General features: G+C 42.6%; 1 protein-coding gene across 1 annotated transcript in view; it reads left to right on the top strand.

The window, feature by feature from the left end:
* ALDH1L2 (aldehyde dehydrogenase 1 family member L2) overlaps nucleotides 1-25,848 on the top strand; it is a 33,725-nt gene that overhangs the window by 5,448 nt on the left and 2,429 nt on the right. Inside the window, exons 3-20 of the mRNA XM_029078965.1 lie at nucleotides 1,384-1,618; nucleotides 5,364-5,529; nucleotides 5,906-6,007; nucleotides 6,296-6,385; nucleotides 8,327-8,461; nucleotides 10,877-11,002; nucleotides 11,785-11,876; nucleotides 12,697-12,844; nucleotides 15,130-15,249; nucleotides 17,013-17,140; nucleotides 17,784-17,934; nucleotides 18,372-18,442; nucleotides 18,547-18,652; nucleotides 19,784-19,871; nucleotides 21,659-21,752; nucleotides 22,521-22,620; nucleotides 23,868-23,966; nucleotides 25,037-25,202. Of these exons, the coding sequence (XP_028934798.1) occupies nucleotides 1,384-1,618; nucleotides 5,364-5,529; nucleotides 5,906-6,007; nucleotides 6,296-6,385; nucleotides 8,327-8,461; nucleotides 10,877-11,002; nucleotides 11,785-11,876; nucleotides 12,697-12,844; nucleotides 15,130-15,249; nucleotides 17,013-17,140; nucleotides 17,784-17,934; nucleotides 18,372-18,442; nucleotides 18,547-18,652; nucleotides 19,784-19,871; nucleotides 21,659-21,752; nucleotides 22,521-22,620; nucleotides 23,868-23,966; nucleotides 25,037-25,202 (2,217 nt within the window). The remainder of the gene's footprint in view (nucleotides 1-1,383; nucleotides 1,619-5,363; nucleotides 5,530-5,905; nucleotides 6,008-6,295; nucleotides 6,386-8,326; nucleotides 8,462-10,876; nucleotides 11,003-11,784; nucleotides 11,877-12,696; nucleotides 12,845-15,129; nucleotides 15,250-17,012; nucleotides 17,141-17,783; nucleotides 17,935-18,371; nucleotides 18,443-18,546; nucleotides 18,653-19,783; nucleotides 19,872-21,658; nucleotides 21,753-22,520; nucleotides 22,621-23,867; nucleotides 23,967-25,036; nucleotides 25,203-25,848) is intronic.

Below are 25,848 nucleotides of genomic sequence, written 5' to 3'. Positions count from 1 at the left end.
CTGGGGTAGATACAAGGTAATGAGGTTGGACACAGACCCCTGCCTTTGTGTTATAGCAGCATCACCCTATTGTTATTTTCTTTCTTTTGTTTTGGCATAATGACTGTGGAAAGTGGAATGATTTAATTTCATAGATGATCTAATTCCATTCTTGAAGGCTGAATGTGTAGCCAAGTACTCATGTTGAAGAGATTGTTTCCACGTCTGCTGTTACTATCCTTCTTTCAGGAATGCAAAAACAAATTATAATTTGAGTTCAGGTACTCTGTCCAAACTAGTCTTGTTCTTGATAATTAGGAGAGCATAAAACTTCTATTTCATGTTTCTACTCATTAAATCTATTTTTCAGTTCCTGACATGCCATTAAGATTTTTATTAAGGAAACGTAAGCGTCGGTATGATTTATACTGGCAATGATAGTTTCCTAACTTGCACACAAGATGAATTCCTGTTAATACATGCAGTTATTCACATCTGGAAAGTTGCATAATCCAAAAGAGATGAGAACTTGGGAAAAGGAAATCTGGGCATGGTTGACATTTCTCCTTTTGGCTTTTATAGGCAAGTGGTCATCATCATTTTCATCATCCATATTTATTTTACTTTTTTAAGGTGGTATTTGTAAAGCGCTTACTAAGTGCCAAACACTGTTCTAAGTGCTGGGGTAGATACAAATTAATTAGTTTGGACACAGTCCCTGTCCCACATGGGGCTCCCAGTCTTAATCCCCACTGTTACTACTATTAGTTGTTCCTACAGGTTACTTCCACTAGTTACTATTTAGTTGTCTCTGATGTTGAGTGTTCTATGATTTTTGCTTATTGTGTAATGCAGGATCGCAATTGGTATATACAGGACTAGTGCTTCATCACTCTTGCAATTGATAATTGGAATGAATTTGCTTGACTGATTAAAAATGAAAGGAGAAAATGTAGAGACTGCACAGAATTCATCACAGGTGCCTTCAGTGTGCAAGCATTTACGTTCAGCTGAAGCCGACTGAGGAAAATGAAAACAAAGGCACTGAAGGTCATTGAACTGCTGATGGGGAATTAAAGCTCTTCAAATCAGAGCCCCTTTATTTTTCTTCTCTAGAAACAGTCATTGAGCAAGGAGGGACTGTCACTGCCAAGTAGAAAAGACATTAATCATTTTGTTCCCAGTCTTCAGGTTCTTGTGTGTGTTGGGTAGCCATGAGTGCAGTGGAACAATTGAAAACTATTGCTTTCAGCAGAAAGATAATATCTAGCATATGCTACTTCCCTGGAACAGGTTCTGGCCCCCCATAGCCAGATAAAATTGCCCATCTGTGGACTGAACCCCAATCACCTGAAGTGTTAATTGATCACCTTATATTTCTGATTTTCCTCTGATTTTCCTCAGCTCTGGCTGCTGAAAAGGATGGGACTCCAGTATTCAAGTTTCCAAGATGGCGAGTCAAGGGCAAAGCCATTCAGGATGTCCTAGAAGCCTATAGCGCCGTCGGAGCTGAGCTGAATGTGCTTCCCTTCTGCACCCAGTTCATCCCTATGGATGTTATTGATTACCCAAAGCATGGTTCTATTATATATCACCCATCCATCCTTCCCCGTCACAGAGGAGCTTCTGCTATCAACTGGTGAGACTTTGGTTTAATAAAAGGTAGACATTTATTTTTCCATTAAGGTTGACACTTGCCTGGCCGGTCACTAACTGAGAGACCTAGTGGGTGCCTAGTTTGGCTCTCAGTGCCTGGATGTATGCTGCGAATCAGTCGATCTCAATGGTATATATTGAGCACTTGCTGTGTGCAGAACGCTGTATATATTATGTGCTTGGGGAATTCCAGTATAACAGAGTTGGTAAACACAATCCCTGCCCACAAGAGAAGTATGACATAGGGGAGAGAGCACGGACCTGGGAGCCAGAAGGTCATGGGTTCTAATCTTGGCTCTGCCACGTGTCTGCCGTGTGACCTTGGGCAAGTCACTTCACTTCTCTGTGCCTCAGTTACCTTATTTGTAAATGGGGGTTGAGACTGTGAGCCCCATGTGGGACAAGGACTGTGTCCAACCTGATTTGCTTGTATCCACCCCAGTGCTTAGTACAGTCCCTGGCTCAAAGTAAGTGTTTAACAAATACCATAGTTATTACAAGGAATTTATAATCTATACTGTCCAAAAGAAGTGGGAAGCCGAGCGGCGCTTTGGACCGCTGCTCCACTTCGACAGCTGTCGTTAGGGTTTCCCCAAAATATCGATGTTGGAGACTACGTGACTGGTCAGGCTACCTCCATGGAGCTAATCATCAGTCTATTTGCTCAGCCCCCCACTTCCCTTGGACTTCGCAGCCTTAGCTAATGTTGACCATGCTCCCAGCTGCTGCTGTTCCTGGTGCATTCCTAGTTCTTCAAGTCTCTTCGGGGCAATCCAGAAAATTGACAGAAGCAGCAGGTGCTCAAGTCCCCTTGAGAGTCGGGCAGGACTCTTGCCCCTTGGCTAAAACTGGGGTAGGGGCCACAGGGGAAGAACAAACATGGTGCTAAGGGAGTTGGAGGAGGGGCTACATACAGTCATACTGGAGAGGCCTCCTCTCTTGTTGACCCCTCTTACCCAACTCATCAGCCCTGACTGCAAACTCACTGTGGGCAGGGAATGTGTCTACCGACTCTGTTATATTATTCTATTGTACTCTCCCAAGTGTTTAGTACAGTAAGTGCTCAACAAATACAGTTGACCAACTAACTGCCCTCTTGTTAGTCAGGGAGTGGCAACTCTGATTTCCAAAAGCTCAAAATGTGATGCAACACATTTCATCCCATTTCTCTTTTTATTCTGTGGGTTGATTATTTTCTCCAGTTCTCTGAGCAGCCCACTGCTGCTGTTGCACTGGGAAGGGGGTGAGTGAGTTTGATTTTCAGGGCCATTTTCTTGTCTGGCTCAATAGAATTAGTAAACTATTTCCTGGTGCTAAATTGTCATCTCCCAGTGCTTAATCCATGTTATGTATGCTGTTCTTAAAATATACTCCATGTACACACCAGGGGTCTGAAGCCTGCACAGTAAGAGCAGGCTGGATAGCTGTACAAAGGATAGTCGTTTATATGCACACAGAATACACTTTCTCCTTTCAGGATTTTTTTTTCCCTGTTTCAAGATGGCGAGACAATCTATTTGCTGCAGAACTTATACCAGTTTCAGAATGCTTAAAAAGAAAAAAAAAACTCTCAGCTGATGCAACCAAATCAGAGCCATCCCTTTCACTTTGTGTGCATTTTTTGTTAATGATATTTGTTGAGGGCTTAGTACGTGCCAGGCACTTTACTAAGCGTTGAGGTAGATACAAGCAAATCAGGTTGGACGTAGTCCCTCTCCCACATGGGGCTCAGAGTCTCAATCTCCATTTTATAGATGGAGAAATTAAGTGACTTGCCCAAGGTCACACAGCAGACAGGTGGTGGAGGCCAGAATTAGAGCCCAGGTACTTCTGACTCCCAGGGCCATGCTAGACCATGCTTCTTCTCATATATGTACATATGTCCTGAGCCTGCCCATTTTCTTCTATGTAATTTTATTTGTGTAGGTGATTTGTCTGCCTGCCTACCAAGTCCAGTCTAATGGACGTAGATTGTAAACTCCTGGAGTGCAGGGTCAGTGTCTCTTGGCACTGGATTATATATGCTATTTGTGCTCAGTAGATGGTAATTAAATTGGTCATGTAGCAGGAGGTTGGCAGAGGTGGGTGTGAGGTTAGGAAGTAAGTGTTAGTAACTACAGTTAGTATCAGGTGGCTGGTAGGGATAATAGTTTTCTCCTCCCTGCCTCCTAGAGATATTTTGTGATAATATAGTCAATAGTTTGGGTTGAAACCTCAACTAACGGGAGTATGCATATGTGCAGAGATTCTCTCTCTCAGACACTCACACCCATGGATCAATCAGCCAATCAATCAATGGTATTTATTGAGAGCTTACTGTGTGCAGGACACTGTACTAAGTGCATAAGGGATTACAGTACAATACACGTTGTCTGCACACAGTAATTTAGAGTCTAAACAGGGAGACGACATAGAGAAGCAGCATCGCTTAGTAGAAAGAGCATGGGTTTGGGAGTCAGAAGATGTGGGTTCCAATTCTGGCTCTGCCACTTTGCTGTGTGACTTTGGGCAAGTAACTTAACTTCTCGGTGCCTCAATTACCTCATCTGAAAAATGGAGATTAAAAGGGTGAGCCCCATGTGGGACAACCTGATTACCCTGTATCTACCCCAGTGCGTAGAACAGTGCTTACGCTTAACAAATACCATAATTATTATTTTAAATGAATTCCAAATAGGGAAATGGAGGACTGTAAAGATACAGACATAAGTGCTGTGGAGCTGGGGAGTGGAGTGAGTATCAAAGTGCTTAGTGGAATTCATTCTCACCATCAGTAGTGTCATCTCTGAACCAAAGGAAAACCCTCTAATAGGACCACTTAGTGGGCACATACTGAACATTGGTCTAAACTAAACTGTAAGTTCATTGCATTCATTCATTCAGTCGTATTTTTGGGCGCTTACTGTGTGCAGAGCACTGAACTAAGCACTTGGAAAGTACAATTCAGCAACAGAGACAATCCTTGCCCACAACGGGCTGTCAGTCTACAAGGGGGGAGACAGACATCAAAATCAGTAGACAGGCATCAATAGCATCAATATAAATAAGTAGAATTATATATATATATGTATATATATATATGTATATATATACATTAAAACAAATAAACAGGCATTAATATGAATAAATAGAATTACAGATATGTACATATTAATTCTGTGGTATTGTTCTCTTCCAAGCACTTAGAGTGCTCTGCATATAGTAAGCATTCAATATGTACCATTGATTGATTGGTGATTTTGTGAGCCCTGAATTGCTAATATTGTTCTTTCCCACTGCTGCTGTTGTGCTTTACTCTCTCTCACTTCAAATCCTTATTGAAGGGACATCCCATCCCACAGGCCTTCCCTGACTAAGCCCTCCTTTCCTCTTCTCCCACTCCCTTCTGTGTCATCCCGACTTGCTCCCTTTATTCGTCCCTGCCCCCTCCCCCCCCCGCCCCGGCCCCACAGCACTTGTGTACATAAATTAATATCTGTCTCCCCTTCTAGACTGTACGCTCCTTGTGGGCGGGGAATGTGTCTGTTCATTTTTATATTGTACTCTCCCGAGCATTTAGTACAGTGCTCTGCACACAGTAAGTACTCAATAAATACGATTGACTGGCTTGCTGATTACAACCTTGTGATGATCTCTCGTCTTTTGATAATAAGAAAATGAATATCTCCAATTCAACCATACAGTCTGCCAACGATTTTTTTAATCTTGATTTTTTTTTTTGTCCACAGGACTTTAATTCATGGAGATAAAAAGGCCGGGTTTTCTGTTTTCTGGGCTGATGATGGGTTGGACACTGGGCCCATTCTCCTGCAAAGGGAGTGTGCTGTTGAGCCAAATGACACTGTGGATGTTCTTTATAATAGATTTCTTTTCCCAGAAGGAATCAAGGCTATGGTAAATATAGCGATGATGAAAAGATGAATTTACAGAGGGAGCGCGTTTAACTTTTGTGGGCCAGAAATTTGTGATTTCCTTATAATATTCATCCAGTTGTGCCCTAGGTGGAAATCCCATCCCATCCTCCCTTATCAATCAGTCAATCAGTCAATAATATTCTCCTCTTTTCTCAGTCATTTCCTTTCCCCTTCTCTCCTGTTTCTCTCCAAAAATAGGAGCAGAAGATACTTCTCTTTCTAATCTTTGGCATAACTGCCAGTAACATATAAACTAATTACAGTTTTTCCATCGTACCTAACCAATATAGCCAAAGAAATTGAGAGGTCCTCTTTAAAAATACACCCCATATTAAAGACAACTCTATTCTGTCTAGGTAGAAGCTGTTCAGCTAATTGCTAATGGAAAAGCTCCTCAGATTCCTCAGTCAGAAGAAGGGGCAACCTATGAAGGCATCCAGAAAAAAGAAAATGCTGAGGTATCTTGATCAGCAATGCTAAGTCTCTCGTTTTCAGTCCATGTATCTAATAGAATATGCCAGAAGACTTGGATTAATAATTGATAGTTCAGTCCGTAGCATTTACCTGTTTATGCAAACGTCTTTATTTTTCATAGTTTTTTTATGATATTTCTTAAGCGCTTACTCTGGGCCAAGCACTGTACTAAGCACGGCGGTAGATATAAACTAATAAGGTTGGACCCAGTCCCTTTCCCACCTGTGGCTCACAGTCTTAGAATAATTTCCTCGTGCTGCCTGTTTTTCTAGATTGCCTGGGACCAGCCAGCAGAAGTGTTACATAATTGGATACGAGGGCATGATAAAGTTCCTGGAGCGTGGACGAAGATAGATGGCCAGGTATAATGTGTCATTAATCTTTCTTTCTCTTCCGCTTTGTGAGAAGGATTGCAGATGACACCGTTCTTCACTTGTCCTTTGATGCACAACCTTTTTGATAAGGATACCTTTCTCTCTGTCTCTCTCTCTGTCTCTCTCTCTCTGTCTCTCTCAGCCTGGCTATCTCTCTGTACACACACACACAGAGCCATGGTTGTTGAAGTCCTTCTACGTGCAGACATTTGGGGAATATACAAAAAACGAAGTAGATGCAATTCTCGCACTCTTCAGTTTAATGGAGAACACAAGCTAAAGTAGGTTAACAAAACAACAGTTAAAATTGGTGAAGTGTTGAGCATCCTTGGCTCTCAAGCTCAATATGGCTCATTTTGCTACCGGAGCAGCAGTGGTGGTCAGGCTGATCAAACAAGCTGGTTAGGGAAGGGAACTATAATACAACCATTTGCACCTCCCCCACTTCACAAAGAAAAATAACTGCCTTTTTTATTTTTATGATATTTATGTAGCAGACACTGTATAAGTGCCGGGGTATATATAAGGTAATCAGGTTAGACCCAGTCCAGGTCCACATGGGGCTCACAAAGATTAATTGCTAGTTTACAGATGAGGTAACTGAGGCACAAAGAAGTTAAGTGACCTGCCCAGGGTCACAGAGCAGACAAGTGATGGGGCAAGGATTAGAACTCAGTGCCTTCTGACTCCCAGACCTACATTCTGTCTTCTAGACCACACTTCTCCCTTTTTTCTCCCCCTTCCCCCTCCCTTTCTGTCTCTCCTCCTTTTTCTAACTCCCTCTTTTACTCCCTAGTTCTCTCATTTCTCAATTTCCTCCTCTTCTCCTTTTCTCTCTCCTCTTTTTAACTTTAAATCACAGTTACTGTTCCATAATTACACCTTCAAATGAAGTCATCTACATTAATATGTGTTTAATTTGTATGATAGGCTTTTTGTGTACTGACTGCTCGAAGGTTTTATCCTGCTTGACTCTAGTAATAATAGTAGTAGTCCACTGAGTTAAATGCACTATACCAAATGCTCGGTAGGTGAAAAACAAAGAAATGACACATTTTCTGCCCACAAGGACAGACATTAAAATTATTACAAGCAGTGCAGTCAAAACAATTAATTGAATTTACAGTTGAATAAGTTTATGAAAAAAAGAACTTGGGATGGTTATAAATAAGCTTTTACATGCTAGAGAAGGCTGATGGGTTTATATGATGAAAAATGCTGGGTACTAATCAAGGGAGGCTTGCTGGAGTAGGTGGGGTTTAAAGAAGACTTTGAATAGGAGGAGAGTTGTGGTCTGTCAGATTTGTGGAGCGGGGGAGGCCCAGGCCAAAGTAACTGTGAATGAGAGGGTAGAGGTTGGGGAGCTAAGAGTGAGGTACAGTTAGAAGGTAGCTTGCTAGGAACAAAAAGAGCAAGGTGGGGAATAGTATGTGAAGAAAACAAATAGGTAAATTGGGGTGAATTGGTGAAGAATCCTGGAGCTAACTGTGAGGAGGGTTTTTTTATGATATTTGTTAAACACTTACCATGTGCCAGGCACTGTACTAAATGCTGGGGTGAATACAGCTAATCAGATTGGACACAGTCCTTGTCCCTCATGGGGCTTACAGACTTAGTTCCCATTTTACAGATGAGACACAGAAGCTAAGTGACTTGCCCAGTGTCACACAGAAGACAAGTGGCAGGGCTGGGATCAGAACCCAGGTTTTTCTGACTCCCAGGCCCCTGCTCTTTCTACTAGTCCATGCCTGCTCACCAAACCAGAGGGATTAGGCCAGTCCCCCCTCAGTCCCTCAAGCTTAGCACTTAGGGCCCTTGTATATTTTTAAGTCATGATGAACTCCAATTAGAGGTTTAGAAAATTTGTGAAAAAATGCAAGGCCTGACTGTGTATCTTAAATAGATGACTTTTCTTTGGTTTTTTATTAGATGGTTACTTTTTATGGATCTTCATTGTTGGATAGTACTGTGCCTTCTGGAGAACCACTGGAAATCGAAGGAGCCAAGAAACCAGGTCTGGTTACCAAAAATGGACTAGTTCTGTTTGGTAATGATGGGAAAATGGTGAGTACTCAGAAAGTAAATCTGAAAACTTTCAGAGGGATAGGTAGTCATTGAGGTATTCTTGAGTACCTCAAGAATCCAACTATTAGAGATTTAATGCCCGATTCACACTGTACCTTCATCTCGTCTATCTCTCATTCACATCCTGCCTTTAGCCTGGAATGCCCTCCTTCCTCAAATCTGACAATTAATCTCTCCCCCTTCAAAACCTATTTGAAGGCATGTTTCCTCCCAGAGGCCTTCCCTGACTAGAGCCTCCTTTCCTCTCCCCCACTCTCTTCTGCATCACTCTGATTTGCTCCATTATTCATCCCCCTCCCAGCCCCATAGCACTTATGTACATATCTGTAATTTATTTATAATAATGTCTGTCTCCCCCTCTATGCTGTAAACTCGTTGTGGGCAAGGAATGTGTCTGTTTACTGTTATATTGTACTCTCTCAAGTGCTTAGTACAGTGCTGTACACACAGTAAACACTCAATAAATACAACTGAATAAATGAAATGGTCAGCAAATGCTAACCGAGGAGCAGTGGTCCCAGCTGGTCCCCACAATTTATGTCTCTACACCTGCAACATCTGAAGCTTCCTCCTGGTTTGGTGTATCAATTAATCTGTCATATTTAGTGAACATTTACTCTGTGTAGAGAACTGTATTAAGTGCTTGGGAGAGTACAGTGTAACAGAGTTGGGAGACATGTTCTCTGCCCACAACAAGCTTAAATAATAATAATGTTGGTATTTGTTAAGCACTTACTATGCGCAGAGCACTGTTCTAAGCGCTGGGGGTAGATACAGGGTAATCAGATTGTCCCATGTGAGGCTCACAGTCTTAATCCCCATTTTACAGATGAGGTAACTGAGGCACAGAGAATGTAAGTGACTTGCCCACAGTCACACAGCTGACAAGTGGTAGAGCTTGGATTCGAACCCATGACCTCTGACTCCCAAGCCCGGGCTCTTTCCACCGAGCCACGCTGCTTCCCAATTCTAGAGGAGTATCTTAGCAATCATTCACAAATACTCATTCCTAGTTGCTCCACTGGAAGACAAGTGTCTGAGGTGGTAGTTGTTGAAGTCAGGAATGAAGGTAAAAACTTCCTTTTGCTGAGGCGGCATGTGGGTGTTTCGAGAGTGGGGAGAGGTAAGAGGAGGATGAAGGGACTATAATAGCTGTTGCCTGCAAGGCAGGATTTCCCCGACTCCCTCCTTTGCTCTCCTTTCTCACTCCCTCCCCCGACTCCATTTTCTTGTTCTCTCCCCCTGACTTTCCTCTGTCACGCTGTCCCCCGATTCCCCTTTCTCACTCTCCACCTTCTCCCTGATTCCCCTGTCTAGCTTTCTTCCCCTGGCTCCCTTTCCTCATTCTTTCCCCCTAGTTCCCTTTCCTTGAGCCAGTTGGAATTCTTACAGCCCCGGAAAGCCTTGAGGCCTTGTCTCCTTGTGACACCTCTCTGGAGCACAGTCTGAACTGGGAAGGTAGCCCCAGGGGAGGCTACCAAATGGGAGGTGGAGAAGTTTGTACTACAAAGAGAGAGAGAGTTTTTCTACTGGCCTCCAGTGGTGGTGGCTAAAGTACTTGGCTTAGTGCAAAGAGCCGAGGCTTGGGAGTGAGAGGGCGTGGGTTCTAATCCTGGGTCCGCCACTTGCCTGCTGTGTGACCTTGGACCAGTCACTTCATTTCTCTGTGCCTCAGTTCCCTCATCTGTAAAAATGGGGATTAAAAAATGTGAGCTCCACCTGGGACAATCTGATTACTCTGTATCTACCCCAGCGCTTAGAACAGTGCTCAGCACATAGTAAGCACTTAACCAATACCATAATTATTATTAATTATTATTACCACCTCTCTCTTTTCCCTCACCCTCCTTTCCTGGTTCCTTATCTGCCTTCTTCTCATCATCTCTCTTCCTCCTTCTCTGCCTGCTTTCTTTCCTCCTTGTTGTCCCCAGCCCAGAATCGGTGCTTTCCTTCTTGCTTTCCTCTCTCTCACCCCGGATGGGTACTAAATGCGGGAACAGCATCCCTCACTGAGGAAGCAGACTTTGCCAAAGAAGTAGGGAGGGAAATGGGAGCTAGATGCGGACTGGCTTATTCCTCCCTCCAGCGCAGGGAGCAGTGCCCACATCCCACCAGGAGCCATCCTGACTAGGCCGAGTTTTGTGATTATGCTGCTACCCTTCAATCAGTGGTATTTACTGAGGACTTCCTGTGTACAAAGCACTGTACAAAGTGCTTGGGAAAGTATAATACAACAGAGTTGATGGATGCAAACTCTGCCCACAAGGAGCTTACAGTGTCTTTTCTCCATGGGAGCCAGAAGTTGGTCATGCTATCAATCAACCTCTTTTTGAGGACGTCCCAATATCCAGGTCACTGAATTGTGTGTTTTTTGGCTTTCCTTTGTTTTTTTAGTTAATGGTGAGAAATCTTCAGTTTGAAGATGGGAAAATGATTCCTGCCTCTAAATACTTCTCAGCCGGTGAGACATCTGCAGTGGAACTTACAGAAGAGGAGTTGAAAGTGGCAGAAAAAATCAAGGTGAATATGTGAAGTTCTTCCCACAGTTGAATTTGGCGAAAGGAAAATCAAAGAATTACACACTAGTCACGAATCCTTGTTAAGAGACTTCATCATATCTGGTACACCATGGTCTTAGTAAAAGTTAAATACTATAGGAAGGATTCATTAATTAAGCCTGTTGTGCACCTGTGGTTATATCATACTACCATGTGTATAATGCCCAACCAATACTAGGGTGAAAATGTAGTTTGGAAATCTCCTCCATTTCCTGTGTTTCTTCTTCCTTTCCTTGTCTTCTCACCCTTGCCTCTACAAGATGCTTCCCTTTCAGCTCAGCTGGGGTAGGGTGGGTTTGAAGGACTCCCAAGAGATAGGTGCCGGTCTGCCTTAGGAGGGCTGGGATCCAGGATCCATGAAGCCATTGGGCAGCCCGGAACTGACCAGCCCTTGGGAAAGGAGGGACAAAGAGCAAGTATCCCAGGATTTTTGACTGCTGTCACACTGGGCCTTCCCTTTAATCCTTTGGGATAGAGCTCCCAAAGGAAATGATTTCCATTTCTTCCAGTGTACGTTTCTGTTGGTGATCTATTAAAGTATGTCTGTCTCCCCCAATTAGACTGTAAGCCCATCAATGGGCAGGGACTGTCTCTATCTGTTGCCGATTTGTACATTCCAAGCACTTAGTACAGTGCTGTACACATAGTAAGTGCTCAGTAAATACTATTGAATGAATGAATGAATGAATGTCGGGCGAATGCACCTATGCCTATGCAAAAAAATATTTGTTTCCTGTATTTTAGGCCATTTGGGCTGGAATATTGAGCAATGTCCCTGCCATTGAGGGCGCTACAGACTTCTTCAAATCAGGAGCCTCCTCTATGGATGTTGTTAGGTAACAGTATTCCTGACTCCGATATCCCGGTGACTCCCCTCCCTCCTTTACATCTGGTCCAGTACTTTGTTCTTGATTTCAAGGTGTCCCACTGTTTTTCTTCTTTCCACATTTCTTCCCAATTACTGCTTCTTACTCCTCTTGAGCTCACATTCATCTCTGGCCTTTGTATATCCATCCACTGTGTGTGTATATTTTTCTTTGTTGCCAACTGTGCCTAAAAAATGAACTTCCCCTTTTCTTACTCACCTGCCCAGATAATTGGCTTTCCTCTTCTAAAATCACTTTCAGGGGCCCAGGGTATGTATTCCAAGAAGATTCATTCTTCACCGAAAAGCAGTGAAAGGACTTATTCCAGCACACATTTTTCTTTGTGCTCTTTGCTAATCATTTCATCTGTATGTTGATATTATCTTCCATTAAATAAAGCCTGTCATCTCTGCTAACAGTAAGTGCTCAATAAATATCATGGATTGATTGATTAAAACATCTTTTTGCTGCTTCTCAGGTACAAAGGCTAATCCCACCAGACGCCTTCCCACCATTTGTGAGCCAGAAGGAAAATCTGGGTTTTATTTAAATCAGTCAATCAATCAGTCTTATTCACCATATTTATTGAACTCCTACTGTGTATAGAACATTGTATTAAGTGCTAAGGAAGTACTTTCAAATTATTTATGGTTTTGACTCCAGATGATTATGCTAATGTGTAATCTGCATTATAACTCTGCTTCTGAATAAATCAATAAACAGAACAGTTCCCCTAAACTTCCTTCTTTCCTTGTTTCCTGATCAAGACCTCATTCTTTCTTTCACCAAGGATGGTTGAAGAGATCAAACAGAAGTGTGGAGGACTTCAGCTACAAAATGAAGATGTGTATATGTCCACCAAGTTTGATGATTTCATTCAAATGGTAGTAAGGAAACTGAGGGGAGAGGATCAAGAGGAAGAACTGGTGGTTGACTATGTAAGCATTCCCTTTGGAGTTTAAATTCATAGTGTACTATTTTGAGAACTGTGAGTTATAATCACATGATTTCATCCTTTTTCTTTAAAGAAATCGGGCAAGATTTGATCATTTCTGTTGAACAGAATGTGGATTTTGTTCAGGCTACTGGCTACCTGTAATTTCTTTGAATATACGTCTCCCCTGCTGGATTATAAGCTCCTTGAAGGCGGGACTGCATCCCCTTACTCTAGTGTACTCCCCCAAGCACTTCATTCATTTAATAGTATTTATTGAGCGCTTACTATGTGCAGAGCACTGTACTAAGCGCTTGGAATGTACAAATCGATAACAGATACAGTCCCTGCCCTTTGACGGGCTTACAGTCTAATCGGGGGAGACGGTCAGACAAGAACAATAGCAATAAATAAAATCAAGGGGGTGAACATCTCATTAAAACAATAGCAAATAAATAGAAGCACTTGGTACAGTGCTCTGAACATAGACGGGATCAATAAATACCATTGATTAATTGGTTCTTGGCCCGAATTCTTAGTATGGAGGCTCATCCCTCCTGACAGGAGACTCCATCAAAAGAGGAAACTACCCCTATGCTGCCACTAGAGGGCCCTATTTTCTGCCATTTAGGAAAGAGAATCACTTCGATTTGACCATAATAATAATAATAATAATGTTGGTATTTGGTAAGAGCTTACTCTGTGCCAAGCACTGTTCTAAGCACCAGGGTAGATACAAGGTAATCAGGTTGTCCCACGTAGGGCTCACAGTCGTCATCCCCATTTTACAGATGAGGTAACTGAGGCACAGAGAAGTTAAGTGACTTGTCCAAAGTCACACAGCTGACAATAATAATGTTGGTATTTGTTAAGCGCTTACTATGTGCAGAGCACTGTTCTAAGCGCTGGGGTAGATACAGGGTAATCAGGTTGTCCCACGTGAGGCTCACAGTTAATCCCCATTTTACAAAGATAAGGGAACTGAGGCACAGAGAAGTTAAGTGACTTGTCCACAGTCACACAGCTGACAAGTGGCAGAGCAGGGATTCGAACGCATGACCTCTGACTCCCAAGCCCGGGCTCTTTCCACTGAGCCACGCTGCTTCTCCGGCGGCGGAGCAGGGATTAGAACCCATGACGTCTGACTCCCAAGCCCAGGCTCTTTCCATTGAGCCACACTGCTTCTCGTGGCTCAGTCCTCTCTGTTAAAGCTTGAAAAGAAACTGTTTTAGGCAAGATCACTCTGGTTAGTGAGGTGAGAAAGTGCCCAGCTGAGGACCATGAAGCCTATATTGTCAGCATCCTTCTGTTAAATTCTGCCCCGATCTTTCACTGTCCAGGATTATATGTTGGGAATAACTACCAATTTATAGCGTGCCTAATAAAAGAGTGGATTTTAGTGAGAGAATCACCAGAGCTGGTAAGCCTTTAAGCTACATTTGCCACCATTTCAAGGAGTAGAGTGTACTTTTGGAAAACAATTCTTCAAATCTGGGTTTTGTCCAAATCTGGAAAAGGCAAACCTGACGGGAGGCTAGCAAGGATTGTGCCATGTAGTAATAATGGTATTTATTGAGTATTTACTGAGTAGAAGGCATTGTGTTAAGCACTTGGGAAATAACAGAGGCATATAAGGATCTTATACTCTAATGAGAAAGATTAGGCATGAAAATCCTTCAAGCAGTACGGAGACATGTACCACTCTAGTCCTTCCCTCATGATGATCTTAAGAACGCTAACGTGAACACTTTGGAGCATTTCAAATTTTTCCATTCCCCCAACTTTCTCAGACCAGACAAGCAATGAGAATCCCCAGTTGGAAGGAGATTGTTCCCCATCAATCAGGGAACAACTGTAACTCGGGGATACCTGCCCCATCACTCCCACAACTGATTGGTCACCATTATGTGACCACCTTGCTGAAAAACCTAGAAGGAGAAGAAATAGAAGCCCTTTACTAATCCACAGAATCCAGTTCAGTGATGAAATCAAACATTAGTTTTGTCAAGAGTTAGCCATTTTTGAGTCCCACTACTGGTACTGTATAGTATAAATTCCAGCTCAAAGCAGAATCCATTCTGCTTGTTCCAATATATTTTCATTTAGTGTGAATACAACCTGAGTGATTTTATCACAGCTAGAGTACAATAAGGCCTTTCTGATTTGTCCTCCTACCCAGCAGTACTGTGTGTATAAATGTGTGTGTCCATCCCTCACTGCTACAATTCTTGTTTTGAATAGGCAAGGACCATTGTACAACAGATCAATTGATGTTGTTTACCTTTTTAGGTTTCAAAGGAAATCAATAATATGACGGTGAAGATGCCCTATCAGTGTTTCATCAATGGACAGTTCGTGGATGCTGAGGAAGCAAAAACATACGATACTATCAACCCAACAGATGGGTCTGTGAGTACTTATTCCTGGTTTTTGGAATCACTGTTTTAAGAGTTCCTACTTTTGAATGCTCATAAAGCAGAAAGGCATCTTTCACGGAAGCAGCATGGCCTAGTGGATAAAGCATGGGCTTGGGAGCCAGAGGACCCGGGTTCTAATCATCACTCCACCATTTGCCTGCTGTGTGACCTTGGGCAAGTCACTTACCTTCTCTGCCTCAGTTTCCTGAACAACAAAATGGGGATTCAATACGTGTTCTCCCTCTTCCTTGAATGTAGCCCCATATGGGATGGGAACTGTACCTGGCCTGATTAACTTGTATCTACCCCAATGCTTAGAACAGTGCTTGACAGTGTATTAAGTGCTTAATAAATACCAATGAAAAGAATGGTTAAAGAAGAGATGATTTGGTTTCAGCCTCACAGTGATTAATTCCTAGGAGTAGTAATAATATTTATTAAGCACATATTGGCTGCAGAACGCTGGGTTAAGCATGGGAGAGAATGCAAAGATGGAAATTACACATGGTCCCTCTATAATAATAATAGTAATAATCATGGTATTTGTTAAACACTTACTATGTGTCAAGCACTACTCTAAGCACTGAGGTGGATAGAGGTTAATCAAGTTGGACACACTCCCTGTCCCACAAGGGGCTCACACTCTAGGAGGTAGTAAGATTTGATCTCCATTTTACAGATGAGGAAACTGAGGCTCAGAGAAGTTGAGTGATTTTCCCAAGGTCACATATAAGGCAAGTATCAGGGCCAGGATTAGAACCCAGGTCCACCAATTCCTAGGCCATGATCTTTTCCCTAGGGCCCACAGCTTCTACTACTCTGTTTACTCATCCAGCAGGAGTTGAATGCTCAAGGGCACCACCCTTTCTTTTTTAAGAAGATAGTATCTGCATGTTCTATCAGAACTGATTGCTCTAGCAGGGAATTTAGCTTTTTTTTATGCTATGAATTAAGCACTTTACTGTGTGCCAGGCACTGTACTAAGTGCTGGGGTAGATGCAAGCTAATCAGGTTGGACACAGTCCATATCCCACTTGGGGCTCAAAATCTTAATCCCCATTTTATAGATGAGGAAACTGAGACACAGAGTAGTTAAATGACTTGCCCAAGGTCACACAGGAGACAAGTGGCAGAGCTGGAACTGGCACCCAGGTCCTCTGACTCCCAGGTCCATGCTCTTTCCAGTAGGCCAAGCTCCTTCTCCTTAGTTTGTTTCCAGTGGGAAAGGCCTGAATAACAACGATGAAGTGCTAAAATAGTTTGGAAGATGAGATTTCTTCTCTTCCAAACTACACAAGTTGGGATTTAGACGAGCACGAGAATGAGAAGCAGGAGTTGGATGGTGGGCTGGAGAGGAAAGGGTTGGAGAGAGCAGTTTAGGGAAAAGATCTGTCAGAGTAAGACAATAGGTCAGTTTAAGAAGGTGCAAAACTAGTCTTTCTAGGGACCGAGAAACACGCAGAGCCAATCCTGCTCATAGAAATAAATTCAGCTTCCCAGTTTTGTTTAAGGAAACCATCTATCTTTATGCTGTCCATGGCTTTTGGGAATGAAGGAAATCAAATTTCTGGTCCGGTCTTCACATTCAGTGGTGGTTGAATTTTTCTGAAACTTTCAGCATTTTATTCATACACTGTCGAGTTGTTGCCAAACCCCCAGTCCAAATTTTCAGCTGTAAAATTGCTTTTGAAGAGGGAGGGGCATCTGGGATTCCTTCTCTTAAAACTGACGTAACTTTTCATTGTCCCGTGGCAGGCGATATGTAAAGTAGCTTACGCTTCAGTGGCTGACGTGGACAAGGCTGTGGCTGCTGCAAAAGATGCCTTTGAAAATGGAGAGTGGGGAAGAATGAATGCAAGAGAGAGAGGAAGATTAATGTACAGGTGTGTACAAACAGAGCAAAACTATTTTGAAGCATTTGTTAAGACTTTCTCCCCAAATATCTTACAGGCTTACAGATGGAAGAAAACTAAAAAGAGTTACAACCTTTGTAACTATTTCAATACTCTGATATATTTTCCCGAATTCACCTTTCTTCATTATGAATAGGAACATATTTATAGAATGGGAGTCTTACCTCAGTACTTGGTTGCTTGGTTATTGGGCAGTTTGACTTTTGAAAGTATGAGAAAGAGGAGAGAAGGAAATATTAAAGCATTGCCAGGAAATGAGGAAATTCTAAACTTACAATTTACAGATTTTCTGGAGTCTTGAGGCAAAGAGCAGAAAAATATTATTTTATACTATGTACTAACAAGACACAGCAAACGTACTATGGGAATCTGTCTCCATAGTTTATTAAAAACTAAAACAGTATTTTACAGAATTCATTGGAAGGTTTTAAATATGTATTTCTTATTATAAAATGAGAGCATATTTGAATACTTTGTAGATCTTTCCATTAAATGCACAAAATAAGTAGCCAAAACCAGTTAAGGAATGTCGGCTCCTTTGTTAATGAGTGTTAGGAGATCAAGATATAATTTCCCTGAGCAGATTTTTCACAGGCTTTGTTGTGTTTTACAGACTTGCGGACTTGTTGGAAGAAAATCAGGAAGAGTTAGCGACCATTGAAGCTATTGATTCAGGAGCTGTGTATACTTTAGCCTTGAAGACGCATATAGGAATGTCTGTGCAGACATTCAGATATTTTGCAGGGTGGTGTGATAAAATTCAGGTAAGCTCTACTAATCCTTTAATTTGTGGTAAATTACTGGAGCTCTCAAGCTGTAGTTTATGGGTTCAGTCGGTCAGTCCATGATATTTATTGAGGACTACTCTGTGCAGAGCACAGTACTGAGCACTTGGGAGAGTACAGTGCAACAGAGTTGGTAGACCCACTTCCCTTCCCCAGGGAGCTTACCATCTTTAAACTGTAACCCGAAAACAAGGCTTCAGAGAAGGATGAGCAAGGAATTGAAATTGAAGGAAACGAGTCTAGAATTTTACCTAAAGTCTTTCTCCATCCTCACACTGTTTAACGCACTTGTATTAACTGGTTCTCCTAACTGCAACTGGCAAGGGAGGAGAGGACTGGGAGATAAGGAATGAAGATGGGCAGGTGGTGTGAAGGTAATTGAATTTGATCAATACTGTATCTCTCTTTCCCTTCAGGGTTCTACCATCCCAATCAACCAGGCCCGTCCAAATCGTAATTTAACATTCACCAAAAAGGAACCTCTGGGGTAAGAGAAGGTTCTCCTGTAAATGACTGCAGGTGGGCTTTAATCCGTGTCTCATATCCACCAATCAGCATCTACTAAGACATGTATGATTCTTCCCTCTCTAGTGTCTGTGCCATTATCATTCCCTGGAATTACCCCCTGATGATGCTAGCCTGGAAGAGTGCAGCATGCTTGGCAGCAGGCAACACTTTAGTTCTCAAGCCAGCACAGGTACAATTCAGTCAGTCAATCGTATTTATTGAGCACTTCCTGTGGGCAGAGCACTGTACTAAGCCCTTGGGAGAGTACAGTGTAACAGAGTTGATAGATGTGTTCCTTGCCCACAGCGATTTTACAATCCAGAGGACGATCTAACAGGCTCTGTTGTTCCCGCATGCCCAAAAGAAAACAGCTAATTCTCAAGTATCTGTGCCTTCAGGAGCAAAAACAGCCGGGGAAAGGGAAAATCACAGATAATCCCCAAACCTCAAAAGGGGTTTCTTTAAATTTCTATTTCTCTCTCCTGTCTTCCCTCTGAGGGAAAGCGTAACAAGCGGGGAAACCGTTCAGATGCTGGCAACAGGAGGAAAGTTTAGGAGCTGGGTAATCCACAAACAGGAGAATCAGCCCCATTGATCACCGAGTGTGAAACTAGAGGTTGAAGGAAACTGTTCTAAAGCTTTGCTAAAGCTCCCTAAAGCTGTGGTTACTTCAGAAATTCAAAGAATAAAGAGGTGGAAGTTCAAAGGTGAAACTACCTTTTGTCTTTGGATTTATTTTTGAACGCCCAGCTGTAAGGGACTGCATGGGGTCAGGTTCAATCTATCTATCGTATTTAATGAGCGCTGTACTAAATGTTGGAAGAGAATTCACCATTGGGAATTGGACATGGTTTTCATCCCTTGGCGGGGGTTCACAATCTACAAGTTTAAGTGGGGGTAAAACCCAAGGACAAATATAAAAATAAGAACAAAATCAGCAGGGCAGTGAGGTTGGAGAAGAATTTCAGGCTCCTGAGAGCACAAAGTTTAAGGCCCAACCATAGCCACAGCAAACGCTGCAGGCATTCTTACCAAGGGTTCGTGGAGGCCTCGTGCTGTGCGTGCTTTTCTCTTCCCCACTGGGTGATGGTAGACAGGACGGGATGGAGTCGCTTTGATGTGGAGGAGAGATAGTACCAGTTTCTTAGAGAGGCAGCATCGCTGACTGGAGAGGGGGAGGTTAATTGCACTGTGACACTGTCTAAGGAAAGGAGGCTATGGAGAACTCATCCAAACCAATGTTAATTTCACTGTGAACTGTCTAAAGAATAGAGTCTATAAAGAACTCAGCTAAACTAATCAAATTATTTTTCCCCTTTAGGTCACTCCTTTGACTGCTTTAAAGTTTGCCGAACTCTCAGCAAAAGCAGGCTTTCCAAAGGGGGTTATAAACATCATTCCTGGCTCAGGTAAATCACTAACCTTCACATTTTCTTGTGCAAAATTGAACAGTCAGTGAGTTGCCCCAATTTTCTCTTGAAAAAGATCTGTGTTCAGATTTTCAGGTAGAACGTTCTGGAGAGCCCTCTTTTCCTTTTCTTCCACTCCCTTCTGCGTCATCCTGACTTGCTCCCTTTATTCATCCTCCCTCCCAGACCCACGGCACTTATGTACATATCTGTAATTCATTTATTTATTTTTATATCTGTCTCCCACTCTAGACTCTAAGCTCATTGTGGGCAGGAATGTGTCTGTTATACTGTTACACTGTACTCTCCCAAGTCCTTAGAACAGTGCTCTGCACACAGTAAGCGCTCGATAAATATAATTGATTGATTGAGGAGGCCCCATTGAAGTGCCTAGAAACTCTAGGAAGAGAAATGCTAGATTGCCCAACAGGTCTCCATTAGACTTTAAGCGCCTCAAGGGCAGGAGTTGTGTAATGTACTTCTGAATGTCCCCCGGGTCCATGGCTCTGCCCCAGTTCGTGTTCAGGAAGTGAGGAAGAGGAGGAGATTGATTTTGGAACATCTGAACTGGATAAACTTTTGGGCACTATTTTGCAATGATACAGGACAGACTTACTTGTGAGCACTGAGGCAAGCTTTTGGGCTGGGTCTTCCTGTTCCCCTTGTGGTGGCACCACCAGGAGACTTGAGGACAGGAGAAAGGGAGCTTTAAAGACCATTGTCCTCTGGGAAATACAATGACGCTTCCCGCCGTAGGTGAAGGCTGAGCCGTGGTGCAGTCAAGAAACCTTCAGGACTGAAAACCTGCTTGAAGAATTTGATTGGGGTGCTAGGAGTTTGCACAGCACCCCTCCCACTGTTCCCACTAGGGCAGTGGGTGAGCCACGAGGGATTAGATGGGATGCAAAGCATTGCAAAGGGCACCCAAGAATTATACCAGGCAGGGTGGAGAGCCTGTGCATTGGTTGACAACTCAAACATTTTATGCCTGGTCCAAGGCGAAACAAATCCCGAATGGAGAAATCCAGGGCTGTTCTCTTCCACATGGAACAGTGCTGGGAGTAACCAGATGGGTCTCTGTAAGACTCCAGATGGGTCTCTGTAAGACTCCAGAGCCCTGGGGCAGTCATCCCGATGGTGGTCCCAGCCACGGGCATGTTCCGTCTTCACTCCAAATTCACATTCTAAAACTTCACCCCCCAAGCCCCTAAGAAAATCCCTCTAACCACAGGAAAATAAACACAATTCAGTCATCGTAAAACCTGTCTTGGTCTAAAGGGAAATATTTCCTCTTCCTTATTTCAGTGAGCATTTTAGAAAAATGTGCCATTTTACTCTCTAAACTTTGACACTTTGCCTTAAGCTGATTTAAAAGTAAGAAGCAGGAAAGCAGCATGACACAGTGGGAGATAGATTGGCCTAGTGGAAAGAGCACGGGCCTGGGAGTTACAGGACCTGACTTCTAATCCTGGACCCGCCACTTGTCTACTGTGTGACCTTGGGCAACTCACTTAACTTCTCTGTGCCACAGCTTATCTGTAAAATGGGGATTAAGACTGGGAATCCCATATGCACCATGAACTGTGTCCAAACTGATTAGCTTTTATCTGCCCGAGTGCTTAGTACAGGGACAGGCAATTAGTGAACTGTCAGGAATAAAGGAAGTTCTTTATTCATTCTTAGTTGAATATACCAATTTTTAGATGATTTTCTTTGAGTCAGAGTTACTAGAGGTTAAGAATGGGCCATGGCATTCTTTCATAAATTGTCACTGCCAATTCCTGCAGGGGGCCTGGCAGGGCAGCGCCTTTCAGAACACCCTGATATTCGCAAGCTTGGCTTTACTGGTTCCACTCCCATCGGCAAACAGATCATGAAGAGGTACTGTGTTCTACACCTGAGCGTAAATTCCATCTTTCTGTACGGGGTTAAATGGGAAGCATTGTGGCCTAGTAGGAGACACGGTGTGGCTTAGTGGAAAGGTATGGGCCTGGGTGTCAGAGGGCCGGGATTCGAATTTTGGCTTCGCCATTTGCCTGCTGTGTGACCTTGATCAAGTCACTTACCTTCTCTGTGCCTCAGTTTCATCTGCAAAATACCTGTTCTCCCTCCTACTTAGAATGTGAGTCCCATGTAAGACCTAATTATCTTGTATGTATCCCAGCTCTTAGTACAGTGTCTGACACATAGTAAGCACTTAACAAATACTATTATTATTGGCAGTATCATTATCATCATTATTAGTATCATTATTATTATTAATAAATCTCATTTAATTTTCCCCAAGCCACATATTGTTCATCTGCCTTGCCCATGTTTATGGGCTTGGAAACACTGGGAATCAGAGAGGGGTGACCATGATTTGCCTAAACAAACTCAGAACTAATAAAACTGAACTTTTAATTCTTACTAAATTTTTTATTTGTCTACAGCCTAATTTCTGTTTGCTTTTCCCTAATTTATTTCAAGCCCAAGACCAATGGCATGACTGTACTTATTTGTAAATACCACATCTTGTGACTGTGAAAATGTCCATGTTGTCCCAGCTGTAATAATTAGCAATAGTTCTTGCCTCATTCGGATTTAAAGCAAAATCAGTGCCATGAGAAAATTATGAAATGGATTGTAACATTTGTTTTGTCTTTGTAGCTGTGCTGTAAGTAACTTGAAGAAAGTTTCTCTTGAGCTTGGAGGCAAATCTCCACTAATAATATTCAGTGACTGTGAACTTGACAAGGCGGTGAGGATGGTAAGACTTCCTATAAATCAAATAAGCAGGAAGCCCCTTTTAAGCACATTTTCCAAATTTTCTGTTCATTTATAAACCTCTAGCAGAACATTTAGTAGAAATAAAAGATTAATGCCTTTTGCTTAAATGTCAATGCCATAAATCTTTTTTTAATTATCTTTAAACCTGAAGGGAAATTTGACCCAGCAAGTTCGCATCTGTAGTTTATGTGCTCTTCAGTCCCTTTTTCTTTTCCTGAACACAGGATTATACCCCTTAGCACTCACTAGTTTTTTTAGAGAGGGTGGTGATAAGTTAAAACCACCTTTGCTGCTAAATAGGTCAGAGAAGATGACAAAATGCATCAGATTTATTTTTTTTAGAAACTTCTGTGGCCTCCTTCCATGTTTTCATCCACTATCTGCACTTAAAGGCGAAGCCTAGCCACATGTCCAGGCTGCTGTGCCATATAATAATCCAGATTTTCTTCCTCCTAAGGCCAAGGAGGTGATTGTGTCTCTTCTCTGCACACATCCTATCCTCCTTACACCCAGTGCAGGGTTCCTGCTTAGTTCTGCCTAACATTCAAGTCTTGTAAGTTGCATTTGTGATGGTTTTTTTTAACATTTACATGAAACCACACTCAGAATTGCTCTGCTAAGTTGCTGTTGAGTTTTTAAGACTTAAAAAATAATCAAATAATTCATTTGAATTTTTCATTTTAAGTCTATTCAGTAATCGTTATATAAATTCAAAAGAAGGCTCTGAGGAGAAAACTGAGGGGAAAAATACAAGTTGTAAAAATGTGCTTCCCCCTGAGGGAGTCCACAGATCAGTGATGGTGACCCACATGCTTGCAACAATAGGAAAGCAGTGTGGCCTAGTGGAAAGAGCGTGGGCCTGGGATTCAGAGGACCTGGGTTCTAATACCCGCTCCGCCACTTGTCTGCTGTGTGATCTTGGGCAAGTTACTTAACTTCTCTGTGCTTCAGTTTCCTCATCTGTAAAATGCCGGGATTAAGACTGTGAGCTCACAGCTCACTGTGTCCACCCCAATTATCTTCTATCTACCCTAGTGCTTAGTTGAGTGCCTGGCACATAGTAAACACTTAACAAATACCACGATTATTATTAATTCTCTGTTGTCTACTTCCAAGTAACATAATGCAAATAATACTAGTTTTCTCATGTTCACCCTTAGTGAAACACAGTCTGTGTTGTGGAAGGCCTGCACTTCCTCATTTTTATTTTTTTTTTTACCTCCAAAGGGCATGGGAGCAGTGTACTTCAACAAAGGAGAGAACTGCATTGCAGCTGGACGGCTGTTTGTGGAAGAAGCTATTCACGATGAATTTGTTAAGAGAGTGGTAAGGCAGTTAAATGTGCTGTTCTGAAATGTCCTCAAAATTGTATGAAGTAAAAGGCCAGCTTATGGTCTGTATTGTATGATGGGTGAACATATAGATTTTTCTGAAAGTGAGAAAGCAACAGTAGGAACACAAAGCATTTTCTAAATTGGCTAAGCATCATTCATTCAGTGGTCTCTTTTGAGCCCCTATGGTGGGAAAAGCACTGTACTAAACGCTGAGGAAGAATACAATAATATTGGCCAATCACTGAAAACTAGAAAATAATAGTAATAATAGGGCTAGAAAAACACCAGGTGATAATCAGAGATGGTCCCTGGCCCTCAAGGGGATCCCAATATAACGATAAAGGAGGGGTAACCATGGAGACAGCCTCGTAAGAAAAGTAAAAGACAGAAGGGGAGGGAAGCGAGGGGAAGCCTACACCTCCATTTCCAATCCTGGAGGGGCTGTAGACAAGGGCTTATTAAACCCACCATGGGATGAGAATCAGGACATGAGTGAAGAAGGGCTGACAGAAAGAACAAATAGGAATAATTGTGCTGTTTATTAAGCACTTACTGTGTACCTTGCACTGTGCCCAGTCACTGGGGTAGATACAAGGAAATGAGATTAAACACGGTCCCTGCCTTAGGGGGTTCACAATGTAGGTAGGAAGAACGGGTATTAAATGCCCATTTTACAGATGAGGAAACTGAGGCACAGAGCAGTGAGGCAAAGAGGGAAAAGGAGACAATAGCAAAGGGTCAGGAGAGGAGAGAAGATGAGCGACAGAGGAGTCTGGGAGAGGGTTGGAGATAAAGGGGATTGTCAGAGTGGGAGAGAGCAAAACTAAAAGGACTGAAGAGTATGGATGGTAAAGAGGAAAGGCAGGGAAGACAGGTAGAAAAATTGCTAATTCCTATATTTCATAGTATCAGCATTAACAATCGTAATTGTATTTTCAGCACTAGAATACGTGGCATGGCTAGAGTACTATTGCTCTGGAGGATATAGTCTGGCTTTAGAGCACTGTAAAAAGGAATCCATTCTGTAGAGACAAGTGTGTGACATGTTTTCATCATCTGTAGGTGGAAGAAATCAAAAAGATGAAAATTGGTGACCCACTAGACCGGTCCACTGATCATGGCCCACAGAATCACAAGGCCCATTTGGAAAAACTCCTGGAATACTGTGAAACTGGAGTGAAAGAAGGAGCCACATTAGTGTATGGGGGTAGGCAAGTCTTGAGGCCAGGTAAAATAGCTCTCATTCTTTCACCTTTTGATTATTCGAGAGTGCATTATCCAGACACAGCTTTCATCAGCTGCAAGCCTGCCTTCTCAGCCTTCTGCAGAACCCAGTCCACATCAGGGGCTCTCCAGGCTGGGGGAACCCAGAAATAGCTTTTTCATCCTTCCTATCCCCTTTCCCCAACAACCTATTACCCAGACGAGCTGAAAGGCCACCTCTCCATGCTCTCATCTAGGATCCAAATCTCCCTTCCCGCAACGGCATGACTTATATACATTATGTTGCTCTCCTCTCTGCTCTTCAGGTAACTTGAGTCGGTGGCACTTGACGTTCAAACCCACTCTCTGGGAAAGGTGCAGTATAAATTGAACATCGACTCATCGACTAGGCCCATCTGAAAGTACACAGAGTCTTGTTCACTCCCCACAGTTCCATTGGGCATTTGGCTTCCAGTAGCCTGATTCTTTTGCCCCAGGAAATTTAATCCTGACGAACACTGCTTGAGAAAGATTCATGTTCTGTTGTCAAAAAACTGGGCTTGTATTTATTATTGAAGGAAACAAATAACTCATAGTTCTTGAATGAAAATTTGGAAATGTTAACACCATCAGAAAGGGAAATCAAAATCTTATTGTCTTTACCCATCTAT

This window comes from Ornithorhynchus anatinus, chromosome 14 (genome assembly GCF_004115215.2).
Source record: "Ornithorhynchus anatinus isolate Pmale09 chromosome 14, mOrnAna1.pri.v4, whole genome shotgun sequence".
Taxonomy (NCBI): Eukaryota; Metazoa; Chordata; class Mammalia; order Monotremata; family Ornithorhynchidae; genus Ornithorhynchus; species Ornithorhynchus anatinus.
The sequence above is the reverse complement of the archived record's forward strand: the minus strand, read 5'-3'. Positions and strand labels throughout refer to the sequence as shown.